The following is a 19,945-nucleotide window of genomic DNA, read 5'->3' on the forward strand; positions in this document are numbered from 1 at the left end:
TAAAGTATCAATGTATTCCTAACCTGCCTAATTTTCATTGATATATCAGTATTGTAATTCATTTTTTCTTCATAAATGTACGTCTGCATTCAGATTAGTCTCTGTGAGGAGCCATAAAGAATAAGGTGTACCGCACGCTCCCTACAACTCCTGAAGACATGCGTGAAAGGATACGCAACGAGTGCAGCTCAATTGGCGAAGACGTTTTAATAAGGGTACAAAGAGTGCATGTGCAACGACTCAGAAAGTGCATTGAGGCAGAAGGGCGGCCCTTCGAATATTTTATTTGAACTTGTAAAGTTACTAAGCTATTAGAACTGGTCCTTTGGCGGCCATCTTCAAAAAATTTGAAAGTGTATTCCTTGTAATTAAAAGGTTAGCTATTGGATCACTTTAAAAAACTCACCCGGTATATATATATAAAAGATGAAGACAAACCTGAAAGCTATCATCTGATTTGACTGACTCTACCCCTGTCAAAATTAATTGTAGCAGAACTTAATGATCAGATCAGTTACCACTTGGAATTTCAATACAGCTTTAGAATGAATAAGTAAATGATAAATGCAATCGAAAGATTTGTAACGTTTTAACAGTAAAGGCTGTTGCTAGACTAATGTCTTTTTTCAGACTAAACTATGTGACCTGAGCATTCTTTGATCTTGTAACAGCACTCTTTTAGAAAAGCTATAACATTCAGCATTGGATGTATACCAAATCTTTATCTTAAAAGCTGCACACTGAAAATATATGTAAATGGGAGCTAGCCAGAGAATGCTCATTATAGTGTCTCAGCCAGATGTTTCAAATATTGTAGTATTATTCATTTATGTTTGCTCAATGTAGACAAATAAACACACGTTACTAGAAATATCAAAAACAATTATTATTAGCTTCTTCCATGATAATTCCAAGTCATCTATTGTTTTCCTAATAATGTTAAATAAACCAGTTATGTAAAATGAACTTTTATTGATATCTCCTCAAATTCAGTTCATATACAACATATACAAGTGCACCAAAGCAGTTTTTAGAAAAGCAACAAACAATAATCACTACTTTAGTAAGTAAGCTTTTAATATCCTCAACAAATGAAAATATAACCCAAAATAACGAATCAGAAACAACAGACTGTAGCAAATGTCCTAAATGTTGACTAAAAAGAATGTTTTTCAAACTACAATCAACATTTGGGTGTTTGAAAGTTACACCTAGATGAAAAATATAAGTTCAAATAGAGAATACTGTGCTAAGCTATTACTACATTCAATTGGGCCTAGTAATTTCAACATGGTTGTGTCACTTTTTGTACTTAAGTTACCTAATGAACTGTCCTATGATGACTTAATCAAACTTCTAACAGAACATCTAGAGCCAAAGAAAAATATTCTTGTCTCAACACCAGTTTCTATCAATCTATCAAAATGATCAGCAATCGATTTCAGTGTTTGTAACCAGTCTAAAAATAAAAATGTCAAACTATGTCAATCTGCCTGTGATTGTAAAATATGATTAGCAGACATTTTTCCTCTGGACTCAATTCATACGTGGAATCAAAGGCAATTCTATCCGTAAGCAACTCTTACAATCTGAAATTTCTGAATTCAAAGATATTATATCAAAAGCTATAGCCTTAGAAGCATCTAAACTCGAAGCTAATTTCCCAAACACATCTTCCAGCCTCATCGAAACCATGAATCAACAAAGTTTTTCACTCACTAGTCCCAACCACAGACGTAACCATTCCCCAACCCCACATCTTACATTCTACAGGTCAAATTCAAGGCACAGGCCTACTTCAAAGTCTTTAATCAACTATGATGAATTAGGAAGTGGGCTATGTTTATTTTGCGGTAAATCAAACCATCTATCCAAAGAATGTCATACAGACATAGACAAGCTAAGATGCTCCGAATGTTCTAGGCTAGGACATGTCAATAAGTTTGCATCGCTTCACTTATTTCCAAAAGTCTGAATCCAGCAAACAATCAACCAAGTACATGAGATACAAAACAATCAATATGGTTTTCAATACATCGTAGATATTTTCCGAATTGATCCATCATAAGAAACAAAGCGTTTTTATGACTTGTTGGTAAATGTGTTGAAGACACACTAGTAAAATTTGAAGTTGATTCAAGGTCAGGATACACCTTTCTACCACAAAACATGTTCAACCAACTAAATCTAAATTTATCACTTCAGTCTAAAAACATAACATTTAGATCGTATATCCAAAAAAAATACTTTTTTTGTTTGTTTTTAAAAATACATGTTTTTACTCCATATTGGAAGGTAGAAGCTTACGTGAGTTACAAATTGAATGCTTTCAAAGGTGAAATTTACACCACATTAGACAATTATCTGCCTATAATAGGGCGAGTATGGATCCACAATCTCAAAATCGTTATTTGACGTCGATAGCCAGCTATAGGTAAACCACTTGCAAAAAAACCTTGGTTGATTTGAGTTCACGCAGGGTGGGGTAAATACCCCTCCGCCGCCCCTTCCAATTAGTATCTCCACCACTACTCGGCGCTCACTCTATTTGATCAGCTAACTAATCCAGCTCAGTCGGTATCGTTCACTGTTGCAACCCGTTCGGTTGAATCGGTCAGTACAGAGTTACTGAGCCTTCCTGCTAGAGCGTGTTATACCGGTCATCGTGTTGACCGAACAAAATGAACGACTGGATGTAATGACCGAGTGAACGAAAGGATCTGCTAGTAAAAAAGTATTTGAATAGAGGAAGAAACAGCATATTGTACAGTGAATGGATAATGGATAGATACATAACAATAAATTTATTGTTTCAGGAATATATTAAATGCAAATATATCTATTAAAACTTATTTAAAAAATGTAATTGTAAGTTACCAGATACATTGCTAAATATTTTAAATGTTTATACTTATAATCAATGGACTTGGTTGATTGATATGCCTTTTATTTATCATAAGTAAGGTTATTCCCTACAAATGGGGAGACTCCCTAGTCCCCCTTTTGAGTTACACGATTACGGTTTTATTCTTAATCGGTTAGCAGTGAACGATAGTAACGACTGAACAATTTTGAGGACCTAGTGTAACCTAATGCATAAACTCTATATTTTTGTAGTTATTTCCATATGATGTTAAGTTATTTTTCATGGATAAGAGTTTTGAATGAACTTAATAATAATATTATAAGTTTTAACGATCATTAAAAATAACATATCTGGTTTGAATAATTATCAAACTTATTCAGTTGACAGGAAAAAGTGAAGGAAACCTTTTAGATGAACGAGTCTTTTGAAACACTTTGATCTGAATCACTTGTTCACTTGACTGACCCGTTCGAATTGAACGACACATCTCTAATGGCCACTGCCACTGCACGGCTAACCTCAAAACAAAATGCAAGCTTCCTGGATACATCTATGGCTACATTAATCTGTTCAATTAATATTTTATGCTTAGACTGTGTCACTTGTATAGGCCTACACAAAAAATATATAGTTATAGAACAGGTAAAGTAGCTGCAGTGTAAACAAAACTGTGAGAGCAAAACACGATCCACACAGCTGATAAACAGATACAAGAAGGTGCTGGTCCCACCCCCACCCTTGGAGGGGGGCCCCTCCTGCACGGTACTGCTCAGAAATTTGCTTCTGTGCAGGTTTCTTTAATAGCGGTTGACCTATAGCAACTTCTCAACCCATTAACTCTAACAATAACGAAGATGTCTCATCAGCGTTCCCTATGATTTATGAATAGAAAATAGGTTGCATACCTGATGTCAAATTGTCACTCAAGCTACGAGAAGGTACCAAGGGCGTATATCACAGAGCTTGATGTTCCTTATGCATTGTGAAGAAAAGTAGATCTTGAGCTAGATTCTCAAAGCGGAAGGAATAATCAAAAAGATCGACACCAGTGACTGGGACTCTGCCCTTATAGTCATTCCTAAACCCAGACGGTGGAATGCGCTCTATGTGACTACAAGGTAAGAGTGAACGAAATATTGACAAACTCCCACTATCCAACCAAGAAAACCGAACTTCTAGTAAACAATCTACGAAACTCCATTCACATTGACGATCCATCCAGTGAGATACAGACAATAACAACACACCGAGGAACATATAGAATGAACAGGCTATTCTTCGGTATCAAAACAGCACCAGCAGAGTTCAACCATATCATCGACCAAATTCTCAGAGACATACCCAAAACTGAATACTACTTTGACGATATTGTAGTCCAGGGCTCAACAATGGAAGAATGCAGATCCAACTTGTACGCTTGTCTCAAGCAACTGCAGAAATTTGACCTTCACCTCAATTAGTGTTCTTTCTTTCTAAAATGCATAGAGTCCCTAGGCCACTTTGTTGAACACAACAAAGTTCTAAAATTACCTGGGAAGATCAAAGCAATCCTGAAAATGAAACATCCTACATAAATTGGAGAGGTAAGATTTCTAGGGATGGTAAACTATTCACATTTATTCCCAATCTTTCAACCCTCACAGCGTCTCTGTGACAACTTCAAGACAAGAACGCCAGGTTCAACTGGAACAGAAAATGCAGTGAAGCCTTTGATCGACTCAAGCAACAAATTGCCAGTGAACGAGTTCTTACATTGTTTGACCCATCCTTACAAGTTCAACTCACCTGCTATGCCAGCCCTCAAGGTGTTGTAGGGATACTTTCTCACATCATCGATGGACAAGAGTGACCCATTGCCTTCGCTAGTTAAGGTCTCTTACGCAAGCTGAATGACATTACTCCCAGTTGGACAGAGAGGCCTTGGCCATTATATTCTAGTAGGACATCAGTACTTGTTTGCAAGACCCTTCAAGTTAGTAACTGACAATCAACAGCTTGTAAGAATTTTTCATCAATTCTTTAAAATATCCCAAATGACTTCAACTCGTCTCCAGCGGTATGCCGCATTCCTATCAGCTTTTACTATATGGCAATCAAACAGCTATATAAGAAAGGCAGGGAACACTCAAATGTTGACTGCTTATCAAGAGCACCAATCAAAACACTACCTAATACTGAAAACTCAATAAACATGAAGTAAATCAAATTTTCGAATCGACGATAGAAGTCATTACCACAATCAACTTAACATATGAAACCTTCCGGGGAAGGATCAAAGCGATTTTCACCAGCAAAACTTTCCAGCAGTTGTGCAAAGAAGGAGGAATATTCCTAAAGTTCATAGCACCGGGTCATCCAGTGACCAATGGGCTAGCTGAAAGGAACATCCAAACCATCAAACAAAGATTGGCAGCTTAGATTGTAGACTCCTCAACAATGAAACAAAAGGTCAGGGAAATACTATTCAGATATAGAGTTACACCTTTTGCCAACAGGAAGACACCTTCATAACTATTCCTAAATAGACAGATCAGAACCAAACTTGATGCATTAAAACCACCAATCATCCAAAAATTATCAATAAGAAAAAATATAGGAAGACAGTATAAAGTAGTAGACAGAATTTCTGGAAACCAGGAATTTCTGAGGTATTGTGTATCTTACAGAAATACACACTACCTCACCTGACTAGACAGCGGCCACACTTTCAAACGACATATCAACCAAATAAGACTTGGAGGAACACCAACGAAGACAGTCAGTCACCTTCTCTCCTAAAATACAAGACGATACTCAAGAAGCACCAAGACCAAAATTACCCATACAATGAAATGAAAAATCTAGTGCTGTGCTGATCCACTAGAACGCATTGCCAGCCTGCTTACCTAAAAGACTGCTAAGATTAAATTTTTCATTTTGTTGATTTTTCCACTGTTAACTTTTCTTTTTAATAAACGTGGAAGAATTATAGTGTCTCAGCCAGATTTTCAATATATTGTACTATTATTCATTTATGTTGGCTCAATGTCAACAAATAAACACATGCTACTAAAAATATTTAAAACAAATATTGTTAGTTTCTTTCATAATTATTCCAAATCATATGTTGTTTTCCTAATAATGTTAACCCTCCGAGCATCCATCATATTTCCCTAAACGTCCACCTGTTTTTATAGGTTTTGCAGTCTTTTTTTGCATAATTGATAAAAAATCTTAAAAATGGTTTAAATATAGAGTATTATACATCATTTTTCTTGTAAAGAATCACAGAATATGATTATATAAAAATAAAATTTTCTTTTTGCAACAGCCTGTGAAAGGGAAAAAATATTTGTTTAATATAAAAGTATCCACATGTTATTATTATATTACATCTAGAACAATTTCATAATAAGCAAATTATAGCAAATTTAGTCATGAACACATACATATACAGGGTTATAGGGTTCTGTGAATATATTCATAATGTTATACAAACACATGGATATGCACAAATTTGAATTTTTGCCTATTTAGTATTGCTAAGTAACACAACAATAAAATGTTCTACTGATGTTGGTGCAGGCTGAGGGGCTACTTCTGGTGCTGTTCTTGTGAGTTCATCAATTAAACCATCACAAATTTTCTTCTGGGCATAGGCTTGTCTGTGTTTTTTAATATAAGATGAAGGAGTCAAAAATTGCCATGTCAAGGAGATTATAAAAGATTTTTTTCCAATAGCGAGTGGTGGTCCGTGAGCATGATATGTGATAGATGGATTTATCTTTCATGTCCACTCCACCCATGTATAAATTATACTGCTGTATCATTTATGGCTTTACAGCCTCATGGTGACTTTTGAACCTGTAGGTCTTGGGCATGACAAGCTGTTGACAAAAGATATACTGGTTTTCGGGTATTTTGTTTGTTTGTACCCTATTGCTAACACAGGCCCTCTTCTAAAATAAACACTCTGTTGTTATATTATTATTATATATATATATTAATATAATATTACGCCAATAATAGTGCTGGTTGAATTAATTTGATCGGCAAGTGCCCGGCATCTTAAAATAAGACGGCGACGTTTAGAGAAAGGTGCCGTCGACTTAAAACAAATCGGCTGACCCTCGGAGGGTTAAATAAACCAGTTATGTAAAACAAACTTTGATATCTCCTCAAATTCAATACATATACAAGTGCACCACACAAGCTAACGACAGTGCAGCTCATGTGTAGAGTCCTGCAGGATTTGGGTCTTGTCCCTTTGTTATTTCTAATTAGTATAAATCACACTACGTTTTAAATTTCAATGCCAATATGAAAAAAATTGTTACTGATAAATAACAATGTCAGCTGAATTTAGGTTGTTAATGGCTTTCTGTTGAGTAATGAAGACAAAATATTATATTGTTTTTGACATGAAAATCATACTGGTTAACTTTGTCAATATGTCAATCTCCTAGGTATCCCACTAACATGTGACTCCAATTTAGATCATACTTCCAAAAATATTCAAGATTATTTACTTTTAAAATACTTACATTTTTTATTCCTTTTTATTATGTAATAATTGCATATTTTGTCTACTTTTAACCCATCCTTTGGTATGTCTGATGATGTACAGAGAAAAAGGATATTGATTAGAATATAGGTAATCTCAATGTTCGAAAAGAAAGCCATTAGTATTAGCAAGTCACTTGCTATTGAATTTGATTGTAGGAAATATCACATACAGACAACTTGCAATTTATATATTTATGACCTTGTAAAGTTTGTTAGTAAGAATAGATTTACAGACACATACTTTTAGTACCAGGAATGGCAACAAAGCAGCTTTTGGTTCCTATTGGCTGAGGAAGACAATAAATAGTAAAAGAGTTATTTCGCTTAAAAAGTTTAATTGGTACGACCATAAATTCCATGAGGTATTGTGAAACCTTGCAAAAGTTAACAAGAACACGTTACAAAATGTTGTTTTTACAATACCTGACCACACACGGAAAATCTGACTAGAGAAGTCCTGGATGCTTTAAAGAGACAGGTGTTAATATATCTGCCTTACAGTCTGGACCTTGCACCCAGCTAAACTACCTGTTTCCAGCAATGAAGACCTGGCTTGCGAAGCAGTGCTATGATGATGTGATACTGTGGGGGTTTGTCTCAGTACCTGGTTGAAGTCTCAGGTGGTAGAATTTTTAACACTGGAATTCCAAAAATAGTTCACCGCTATGATAAATGCCTGAATTTGTATGGTGACTATGTTCTAAAATAATATTTTTGTGTCACTTTCAAATGTTTATAATAACATTTTTTTGTTTATATCAAAACGTAAAGTAGTTTCTGGATAGCCCTTGTATTATAAAATTTTATATATATATTCTTTTCTTTTTTTTTTGAAAAAAAGGAGAGACCGATCCCCTTTTAAACCTTATTCTGTCCGTCCTCATGGGCCACTGGCCTGTGCGAGGATCTTATCAAACAGAATAAGGGGGAGAGTCGATACAGTACAAGGTTGATGGTACTGATAAAAAGTGCAACGGTCACAGACAGGATTTATTATTGTCATCCATACTTTAATTGACAGTAATTAGTAAGTCACAAACTGTGAATAACTACAGGTAATTAAAAACACATTTTATTCAGTAAAACTTTAATGGTTTCATATGATGATAAAGATAACAGTCTTATAAAAAACTATGGAATAAATCATACTTAAGTTTTTATAGTTTTGTAAATTTGCTCAAACAATAAGTCAAATTGTATACAATGGAAGTATGAAATAATATTTAAACTTTCACAGAATATTTATGAATTAAAAATTAATTGAAAACGTGGAAAACTCAAGCCATTATTTGTGTAATGACATTTATCCTTAATTCAAATTGGCAGGTTAAAAAGTAAATATAATTGACACACTTTCAAACTTTCAACAAAATTGAACAACATATTGTATTGACATAAAATGATTCAACATGTACACATTTTGCATTTGTGAAACATATTATTCTTTAAAGGTTTATTTTGACAAGTTTTGTCAATCATTTAAATTACAAAATTAAGTAATAACTACTAAACAAGGAAAACTTATGAGATCAATATAACTAAAAGCTTGTCTAAATATGAACATTTAAAACATAATGGTTAATTTATTTCTTACTTATAACAGTAAGTAATGCATTTGTATTAAATTTAACCACAATATAAGAACACTGTAATTTTTACGAATTCAGTGAGTATTAAATGTATGAAAATTTAAAATTGAATGAATCTTACTACTAGTGGATGTAGTATCAATGTTTTGCTTTGTTTATACTTCAGTTCTGGGTAGTGATGGTCTGTCATGTAGTGATTTATTAAGATGAAAACTTTTTAGATGTCATTATTTTAGTTAGAAGTAAAATTATTATACATTTTAAAGGATGGATACATCCTTATTTTATACCAAATCTTTATTCAAGAAAATTGGTGTCAAAATTAAATTTTAGTACCAATTTTTATTGCTTAATGGTGTGTGTGTGTGGTATAAGAGCAGAATTTGATATGCTAATAACGAAATATGTGATTTGCAAAGGCTGCTGCAGTAAGGAAAAATACCATTTTGCCAACATTCCTTCCGCTCCACACAACAAAAACAGAAATTCTTCCATGGTAAATCCGTTTTATCTAACAGTTTTCGCTCGCTGAAAGGACAGTAAGTTAAGCAAAATTTTCCTTTTTCACCAGCCCTCAAAGCTGCTGCCCTGGAGGGCTGCTTAATTTGTCTAATGGATGCAAATCTTGGAAGGAATGTTAATAGTGCAAGTTGATTAAGCAAGAATCATAGTAATTAATTTGAATCATGATATGACTAAAGTACTATTACAAAAAAACTAAATTATTGTTCTTTGATAGGGATTTTTAAACAATTTAAATTGGTACTAAGACATATTTTAAAAACAAAGGATGAAATTAAAACAATTTAGTTTATGTTTAAAGATATCCAGGCAGTCTATAAAATAACAAAGATTTAAAACTCTAAAATTTTATTTAATTTATTTAAAAAAATTGGTTGCATTTTTTAACTTCCTCCTTTCTATAGTCTTAAAAATTATGCATTCATGTTATGTAACATTGAAATGTTTGGGATAAACCTATGACTGTTGATTTAGTAGGCTACAAATACTTTTTGTAATGCAGATTTTTTAGTAAAGTATAAAGCTGGATTACCAAGCCATTTATGACTTCAAAAACAGTCCATTAAAATCTTTGTAAATTGTATTTAACAAACTTAATTTTTACAGTGAGGTATTGACAGTTTGAATTATTTCAAATAACACAGTACTTTAGTGTTTCGGTGGTATGTGGGACTGTAGACATTTGGTTCTTCTGTTTGATGTGTTTCAGAATAATTGATTGACTGCACTTCAATCCATAATCTGAAGTTTTAAGGAAATTTTAAATACAAATAGATTTCACCTATCTTTGCTATACCAGAAAAAGAATTCAATAAAACTTAGAATTAGACATTTTGGAATTGACCCTTTTTTAAATAGGAATTATGAGTATTACTGTGTCCAATATAAATTTAGATCTTCAATATATAGAAAATGAATAGTGTGCAACAACCATTGTTTATTTTCTGTCGAGTGATGTGTCATTATCAGGTGTTTACTATTTCAAAAACTTGAGTTTGTAGTTTCCCCAAGTTTAGCACAAAAGAATTTGAATCAACCCAAAAATATTCCCAAAACAAAACATTGATAATACTTGAATACACAGGACTGCTGCAGTTGTATAATACACAGGACTGCTGCAGTTGTATAATACACAGGACTGCTGCAGTTGTATAATACACAGGAATGCTGCAGTTGTATAATACACAGGACTGCTGCAGTTGTATAATACACAGGACTGCTGCAGTTGTATAATACACAGGACTGCTGCAGTTGTATAATACACAGGACTGCAGCAGTTGCATAATACACAGGACTGCTGCAGTTGTATAATACACAGGACTGCTGCAGTTGTATAATACACAGGACTGCTGCAGTTGTATAATACACAGGAATGCTGCAGTTGTATAATACACAGGACTGCTGCAGTTTTATAATACACAGGACTGCTGCAGTTGTATAATACACAGGACTGCTGCAGTTGTATAATACACAGGACTGCTGCAGTTGTATAATACACAGGACTGCTGCAGTTGTATAATACACAGGACTGCTGCAGTTGTATAATACACAGGACTGCTGCAGTTGTATAATACACAGGACTGCTGCAGTTGTATAATTGTTTCAGTTTTCATTCTCAAATAAAATTGAGTTTATGTTCTAATTGTTAAAGTGTATTTGATTAAACGGTTTTTTGTTTCTGTTTATTAGTAATTGTTTGAACAATAAATATGTTGTTGAATGAAATTTTATCCTAAAATATGAAACATTTTATATTTAGGATTTATCACAACAAACAAGAAATTATAGCATAATACTGTTTTTTGGCAAAAAAATAATGTAAAATATTTCAAGAATAATTTTAATTGCTCAAGAGAACAAATTTTAACACAACAACAATACAAATTCTGAATAAACTCAAAATTAAAGGAAATAGGTTTGTTTCTTTAAAAGAATTTATGTTTTTTTTTCACAATAAATAGCCACAAAGTAACCAAACGGATACAAATATAATGCTTATCTTTAAAAATTTAATTCAACAATAAAACTTGTTGAAACATTTTATATCTAGCTGTGTATCTACGTATTTAAACAGAAACAACATACAAAATTAACTTAACAATATAAACAAATAATATTTATTAAAAATCGATATCAACTTCTCGGTTAATAACAAAAATAAAATGCAGAACTACAAACAAAGTGTCTATGATTTAACTATCGCTAACTATATAAAACACCTGTACACTGGGTAGATCGAATTTATACTTTTAAAATATGAAACTTTATCATATACAAAACAAAAATTAAGTATACTTTTACTTATAATGTACAAAATTTTATTTATTTTTATAATCTAATATTTACAGGTTAATAGTTGGTCCTGTGAACAGTGTTGTGTCTCTTTGGTAAAATAAAAGCATTGTGATGCCTTACGCTCGGCCAGAAAACAAAGAAGTTCAACCAGGTATTGTAAGACCTAATGTAACATACGGATAATGAATGGCGGTGTGCAGAGAACTATAAGAAATATTTACAAGTGCTGATACTTAGAGAGCAAGGTAATATTTACAATAAATACACGAAACTGCACACCACCATCACTCATTATTACTTAACTATTAAAGCTATGTATTTATAAACTAAATACATACATACATACGTACACACATACACACTGATACAAATGTACACTGTTAGACCCTGATATTTATGATTCCAAACACGTGTTGTGGACAGATTAAACACGGGAGTTTCACATTTTTTTAAAGAGTGAATTTGTGTAACACCATATAACTCTACTAATAATTAATTATTGCACATTTCTTGTAAGAAATTAGATTTGGCATACATGATAAAAGCTGTTTAAAATATATTTCAATTGAACATAAAAAAACTTAAATTTATTAATACAGAATATGGATAAATAAAGAGAAAATTCTTGCCTAGCTTAGAAAATAAATCTAAACTCTAAGGTGCTAATGAAATATAAGACTTCAATAGGTAATTTTTTTTCTTAGTTAGACCATCTTGATGCAGTAAATACCATGCCTGTGTTAACACGGGCAATCCCACTTTGTGTTCAACCTGCCACGGCCATGTCATCATGTGTCTAACAGCTGTTTCGCTACAAGACGCGTGGCAGCTATAAGATGATACACATTGGTCTCTAGTAGTTTATATTTGAACTAATACAAATCCACAGCAATGCTGTTTAATTGCTACTACACTCTGACAGTCAACTAAGAAACTATCACAAAAGCATATGGTGAAGTTTTATCTGGACGTTAGAAATAACAAATTATTGTTTACTATTGTTTTCCAATGAAGTATTTGAAGTTAGTACTGTAGTGTTTTTTTATTTTGCTTGTGGTTTAGTTAGTATGGAAAGAATTATTTGTAATAATGACAAGGACGCTTTATCAATTTTAGATTTGTTGTGAGTTGGGCATTCAGCAGTGTGCAACTTTTCTGAGAATGATGGTGATCAGGATGTGTACTCAATTTATTGACTACGATCTGATGTGATGAACCAGGAGATTCTAGCAGCAGTTTGGTAAATGAAGATGTTGCTGAAATTGATGGATAAGAAACACGCAACTGTATGCTGACTGTGAAGCAGCTCTGTGTGCGGTTAATAAACCCAGCAATATCGGGTGACAGTTGAAAACTCAGAATTTACAGGGTTAATAATTGTGATACAATCATAAATTGTAATGAATGAGTAATATTAAAGACAAAAAAGGACTTCCTAAGTGCTACAGCCAAATTTACTCCTCTAAACCGAACTTATGGTAAGAACCGGTTTCAAATTTTCAAAATAACCTGATTTGTGTTTCTCTTTTCATTGCTATTCAAGAGAAATCATTCATAACTTATTATGTGTTGAATTATTAGCAAATAATCCATCTTAAACAAAGATTTGTTTATTTTGCTTCATGTGTTATTGAAGTTAAAAAGCTTTAACTTTTATTTTAACTCTTTGTACAATCATTATTTTAAAATGTTATTTCCTCATGAAAGTGTTCAGATTTTTGGATTAGCAAGATTTTGAATAAAAGGTATGAAAAAATAATAGGATAATAAACTGCAATACTGCACAGCAAATGACTACATATGCCGTAAGACATGAACAACAGTGCAGTGGAGGGAGTGGAAAATCAGGTGTAAAAGCGAGTGATCATGAACAAGTCAACACAGGACTAGTGCACACTGATGGATGTATTCAATTATTTTAAGACCAAGGACGATTCATTACTTTATAACAAAATATTGTTAATTAAATAGACTTCAATCACAGGTAAAGAGTAAAATCACAAGTGTTCAAAAAAAAAAGAAAGAAAAAGAAACTAAGTAATTGAACCGTGAATAAGTAAACTCAGAACTGGGGCACACTGATGGACGTATTCAATGTTGATGACCAAGGACTATGCATCACTTTGCGACAAAATCTTGTTGATTAAATAAATTTCAATCACAGATAAAGAGGAAGTGTCCAAACAAAAAGAAACTAAAGTATTGAACCGTGAATAAGTAAACTCAGAACTGGGGCACACTGATGGACGTATTCAATGTTGATGACCAAGGACTATGCATCACTTTGCGACAAAATCTTGTTGATTAAATAAATTTCAATCACAGATAAAGAGGAAGTGTCCAAACAAAAAGAAACTAAAGTATTGAACCGTGAATAAGTAAACTCAGAACTGGGGCACACTGATGGACGTATTCAATGTTGATGACCAAGGACTATGCATCACTTTGCGACAAAATCTTGTTGATTAAATAAATTTCAATCACAGATAAAGAGGAAGTGTCCAAACAAAAAGAAACTAAAGTATTGAACCGTGAATAAGTAAACTCAGAACTGGGGCACACTGATGGACGTATTCAATGTTGATGACCAAGGACTATGCATCACTTTGCGACAAAATCTTGTTGATTAAATAAATTTCAATCACAGATAAAGAGGAAGTGTCCAAACAAAAAGAAACTAAAGTATTGAACCGTGAATAAGTAAACTCAGAACTGGGGCACACTGATGGACGTATTCAATGTTGATGACCAAGGACTATGCATCACTTTGCGACAAAATCTTGTTGATTAAATAAATTTCAATCACAGATAAAGAGGAAGTGTCCAAACAAAAAAGAAACTAAAGTATTGAACCGTGAATAAGTAAACTCAGAAACTGGGGCACACTGATGGACGTATTCAATGTTGATGACCAAGGACTATGCATCACTTTGCGACAAAATCTTGTTGATTAAATAAATTTCAATCACAGATAAAGAGGAAGTGTCCAAACAAAAAGAAACTAAAGTATTGAACCGTGAATAAGTAAACTCAGAACTGGGGCACACTGATGGACGTATTCAATGTTGATGACCAAGGACTATGCATCACTTTGCGACAAAATCTTGTTGATTAAATAAATTTCAATCACAGATAAAGAGGAAGTGTCCAAACAAAAAGAAACTAAAGTATTGAACCGTGAATAAGTAAACTCAGAACTGGGGCACACTGATGGACGTATTCAATGTTGATGACCAAGGACTATGCATCACTTTGCGACAAAATCTTGTTGATTAAATAAATTTCAATCACAGATAAAGAGGAAGTGTCCAAACAAAAAGAAACTAAAGTATTGAACCATGAACAAGTGGAAACAGAACTGGGGCACACTGATGGATGTATTCATTGCTGAAGATTAAGGACGATGAATCACTTGATAAAATATTGTTAATATTTAAAAAAATCTTCAATTGCAGATAAATAGGAAATGTTTCATAACAGAGAGACAAAAGCAGTCAACCAATTTTTTTCTAAAAAATAAAACGTCCTGTAAGTGATGCAATGTACATAACATAGTTTATTTTATTCAAGCACAATTTTATATTACTACACAGTATGTATGCATTATATGTTAATTTAAATAATTTATGCTCTTCCTTCCATTATAATATTAACTGAATTAAGTCCAGTCACCATTTCCACTATCAGATACTTTGCACCTATTTGGCAATTTTGCACATTATCCACACAATTAACTATACCAATCAATTACATAGATACTCAAGACTTTACTATTTTTATATTGCATAAAGCAATAACTTAAGTTTTATAATTTAGATTTTTATAATTCTAAATTTTTGCATGTTTTAATTGTATATATTTTTTGTTTATGTATTTATTGTAAACATTATTATAAGTATTTTATTCTAGTATTTTAATTTTGAGCAAATGATACATATTTTGCAAGATTGTTGTACATAGCTAAATCCTGTCTTGATATTTAACAGAATTTTATATGTAAGCTGTTGGAACAAAATTATGAGCTAAAGTAATCCAGGTAACAATTTCTTGTTAAGAATTTAATTTTTTTGGCCTGGTATTGAACCAATTTCATGCCTGTAATAAACACTATAAAACTGATAATGGTCCTTTTTATATCATATGCACCTTAAACTAATATTTCACAAAAATTACTTTTGAAAGTTAAATTTTTATTCTGATAAAAGTATTAATTATTACAAAATCTAATTTATTTGATTTGAAGAAGGAAAAATTGCCAACGAAGAATATTTCATTTAATACTGTATGTCAAATCTACTAAACCCAATTGTAGAACAAAAAGTATTTGGTGTTTTTAAGTTTTTCTTAAAAAAAAAACACAATTTTTTAGCAGTAAAACCCGTACATAATATGTATTAACATCTAAAAGGTTCACAGCAATTGTTACTTATACAAGAGAAACTAAGAGTAAACAGTAACACTATACAAAAGGTAGACACAATAAAACCTGAAATAATCAGTCTACTTGTAATTTTAAAGCTGTAGTTCGATATAACTTGCAAACAATACTGGCTGCAATTACAAAGGCATATAATATTCGTGTATATAAGAAATATTAATAAAATAGTAACCAATTTAAAACTTGTTTAGTGAAAATGTTTTGTATAAATCTGTGATATCGAATGACCTGAAATTTTGTGATATGAAATTTTATTAGCTTTTTGGGTACATTTTGGAAAGGTAAGGAGAAATCTGCAAGCTTACATCACATTAACTAAAGATTTTACTGCATCAATAGTACTTTGAACCTAACATGCAGAGGTGGTATTTGTCCAAAACGGCATGTTGATATAAATTTAAGTAGTTTTTACCAACTTGTGAGGATATCATCACAAGTTTGAATAACACATGAAATAAATTAAAAAAACTTCATAACCAGGATGACCGGTTGATTGCATCATGCATTCCAAGGTAGCCAGGAGGGTAGCCGGTGGGTGGTAGAAGCCCTTGATGTAGTACCATAGGCCTCAGTAGCTCTTCAGGATGTTTCTGAATAAACTGTTGGTAAGAAGCATCCATGAAGGGGTGCGGGTAAGACAATGGTCGTGAAGAGGGATGGCTTAAATATTGGAAAGGTGAGGCGGGTGGGTGGGGTCCTGGTGAGGAACTTTTTGTGCTCGCACTTGTGTCGGGGTGAGGGGCAAAATAACCTGAGGTACGCATATCTTCCAGGTACGAAGTGTAACTGTCTTTGAGTGGCGCAGGGCCAAAATTAAAGGCACTTCCTGGTACAACACTAGATGTTTTCAAAGCTATTGCTTCTGACGATGACTGCCCTAAATATTGCTGGAATCCTGTTGACATTCCAGAGAGTGTATCACTACTTTTTCGTTTTTTACTCGATTTCTTCGCCACAAGCGGCTTGGCCGGGACAGGATCAGACGGCTTGCTGATAACATTTGATCTTGATACCGACTGATACGCGACTTCTCTGGTCGGCAGCAAATCCGCAATGGGCCTATTGTATCCGGCAGTCATCAGGTCCACAGGTCTGTTGGAATAACTCCCAGAGGAAGCTTTGGCCTGAATGAGATCAGACATGGGATGGTTAAAGCCGACACCGTGAACACCGTGTTGATAGTTAAACCTGGCCAAATCTGACATCGGATGGCTATAGTTCACTTTTCCGGCAAGTATGTCTTGTTGTGTAGGGTAACTTAGTGGTGAAGGAGGTACACTCAGCTTTCCACTGACTAAGTCTTGTGAATGGTTGAAGTTTATGCTCGGAGCTGACAACTCAGAAATTGTCCTACTATAAGGTGAACTTACCTTGGGCGGTAACACTTCACCGATTTGTCGGTTGCCAGGATAAGATAATACTGTGTTATCTTTTCCTTTAGCTTTATCATTTTGCGAAGCCTTGGCAAAATCTAAAGGAGATTCATTCGCTTTAGTTGGACCCTGAGGAGTCGTTCTATTCATGTAATTCACATTTGATTGTGAACTGGTTTTAATTGAAAGTGAATTGCTACTGGGGTTATTAGAATAATTTAAGGGTGAGGATGACCTCGGATTGTTGGGAGACATCATTTCTGAATTTCGTCCAGAATAGTTTATCACAGGGGTCTGAGTTGTGGGAGCCAACGTGTTTGAGTAAGATACTGAACTTTCACTGACTTTTACTGGTCTCGTTTCTGAGAAATTAGTTCTTGAGTAGTCATCCCTAGAATATCCGGCAGAAGTCATCACACCACTAGGTGGTGGAAACATCGGATGTGGAATAGTAGTGGTAGATGGTGTATTTTTTCCATAAATGCCTTCTCCTCCAAAATATGAAGAAGACAGTAACCTTTCTTCTGTATAATGATCTATTAGATGTTGACTGATACCGTGTAAACCCAACGCTAACGCCTCTGGTGCATAAGTATGCCTCGAGTTCGGTTGAGTCGGTATTCGTCCTGGCGTAGGTGTAAAGCTCCTGTCATTCTCAATTGCATTTCTTGTAGGAGTGAAAGATCCACCTCTGTACGCAGTATTCATTTCGGGACTCGATCTTGCAGTCGATTCAACTTCACTGTAAATCCTCTTCTTCACAGGATAAGTCGATGAAATGGACTTTTCAGTTACAGGTTGAGAAGATCTATACTGATCAGTCAAAGATTTACTGGTGTCATAGTATGACATGTGAGCCGGATAAGGAGATAAAGGTGCATCATAACTGTTAACAGACGGTGATTGATAAGGTAGTGAAGCCGCACTGTATAGAGGTGGGTAATCAGATTTAGGACTAGCCATAGGTTCTCTTGGACTGCAACTCGGAATATCTCTTGGTGAACAACTAGGGGGTTCTCTTGGGCTACAGTTTGGTGTAGGAGGTTCTCGTGGACTACTACTTTTATCCGAACTTCCTCTCGGAAATGATGTATCCTGGTAGAATCCGACTCTTATTGTTCCATTTACAGGTGAATGATGGTAAGGGGTTTTACTTGGATCAGCCTGAGGTGAAAGGTAGGGTTCATCAAGACTAGGTCTTGGTGAAGAGCCGTCTATTAAAGGATCTGTAGGATCTTGACTGAAAGAGGATCTTTCAGAAACACTACTTCCTGTACTCGCTTTTCGTTGTCTCCTAGCGGGTGAAACCAGAGGAGGAACTATACCTACCTTCTTTTCTTTCTCATCGTCCACAGAAATAATTTCATCATTGTCTTTGGCAATCATTTTTGAGGGTTCAAGTTTATCTTTGTTTTCTTCAGCTGGTTCAGTTTTCTTCTTTGTAGTTGGCTGAGACTTTGGTAAACCAAATGCTTTAAACCAGGCACTTAAGTTTGGAGTAGATGACTTTTCTAATTTAGAAGAAACATTGCTGGTAGGAGTGGTTTTCTTCTCAAATGAATTAGCCAACGGAGATGAATCTTCTTTTAACTTTTTTGTTGAAACTATATCCTCTTCCTGAGGTTTCTCTTCATTTTCTGGAGAATTCTTCTCATCTTCTTCCACTAACAAAGGCTTTTCATCATTAGAATCCTCTTGAGAATCAGAGTCTTTTTTCATTACATCAGAGTCTGAATGTTCAAAACTATGCTGCCCAAAACCAATCACATCGCTATTTAAAACGGTACCTAAACTCAGCTTTGGCGCAGTTTCGTCACACTTGTCACTCTTTTCAACCTTTTGGTCTTTTAGTTTTGTTCCAACTAGTCCACCAGTATTAGCAGATTCTTCGTTTTTTATGGCTCCCAAATTAGACAGCAGGTTGCCTTTACTTTTTCCTGGCTGAAGTCTATCAATAGTTCTCTGTATTTCTCTCCTTCTTTTTATTGACCCATGATCTTTAAAAAATCTTCTTCTTGTAAAATCCTGGAAAAATAACAAAATTGTTATTTTTTAACAATAAACAATATTATAGAATATGACTACACAATTAGGTTACACATGTTAAACTAAGTAATTATGCCTTTTCCTAAATTAGAAGTTTACAAAAGTTTGTATACATTCACAGCTCCCAAGCTCTATAACTCATTACCTTTCACTGTGTCCTCCTCAATAACATTTGGTATATTTATACACAGACTGAAATACTGGCTCTTTACAATTGTTGATGTAGAGCAGCTTATGAATTAGTAATTTTGTTGAAAATTTTCTTGTATGA

At 33.9% G+C, this 19,945-nt stretch overlaps 1 protein-coding gene across 1 annotated transcript in view; it reads right to left on the reverse strand.

Moving 5' to 3' along the window:
• Positions 1 to 11,625: 11,625 nt before the first annotated feature.
• LOC124356708 overlaps positions 11,626 to 19,945 on the reverse strand; it is a 47,288-nt gene continuing 38,968 nt past the window's right edge. Inside the window, exon 13 of the mRNA XM_046807883.1 lies at positions 11,626 to 19,653. Coding sequence (XP_046663839.1) covers positions 16,726 to 19,653 — 2,928 coding nt within the window. The 3' untranslated portion in view covers positions 11,626 to 16,725. The remainder of the gene's footprint in view (positions 19,654 to 19,945) is intronic.

The sequence above is a fragment of the Homalodisca vitripennis genome, chromosome 1, assembly GCF_021130785.1.
Source record: "Homalodisca vitripennis isolate AUS2020 chromosome 1, UT_GWSS_2.1, whole genome shotgun sequence".
Classification (NCBI taxonomy): domain Eukaryota; kingdom Metazoa; phylum Arthropoda; class Insecta; order Hemiptera; family Cicadellidae; genus Homalodisca; species Homalodisca vitripennis.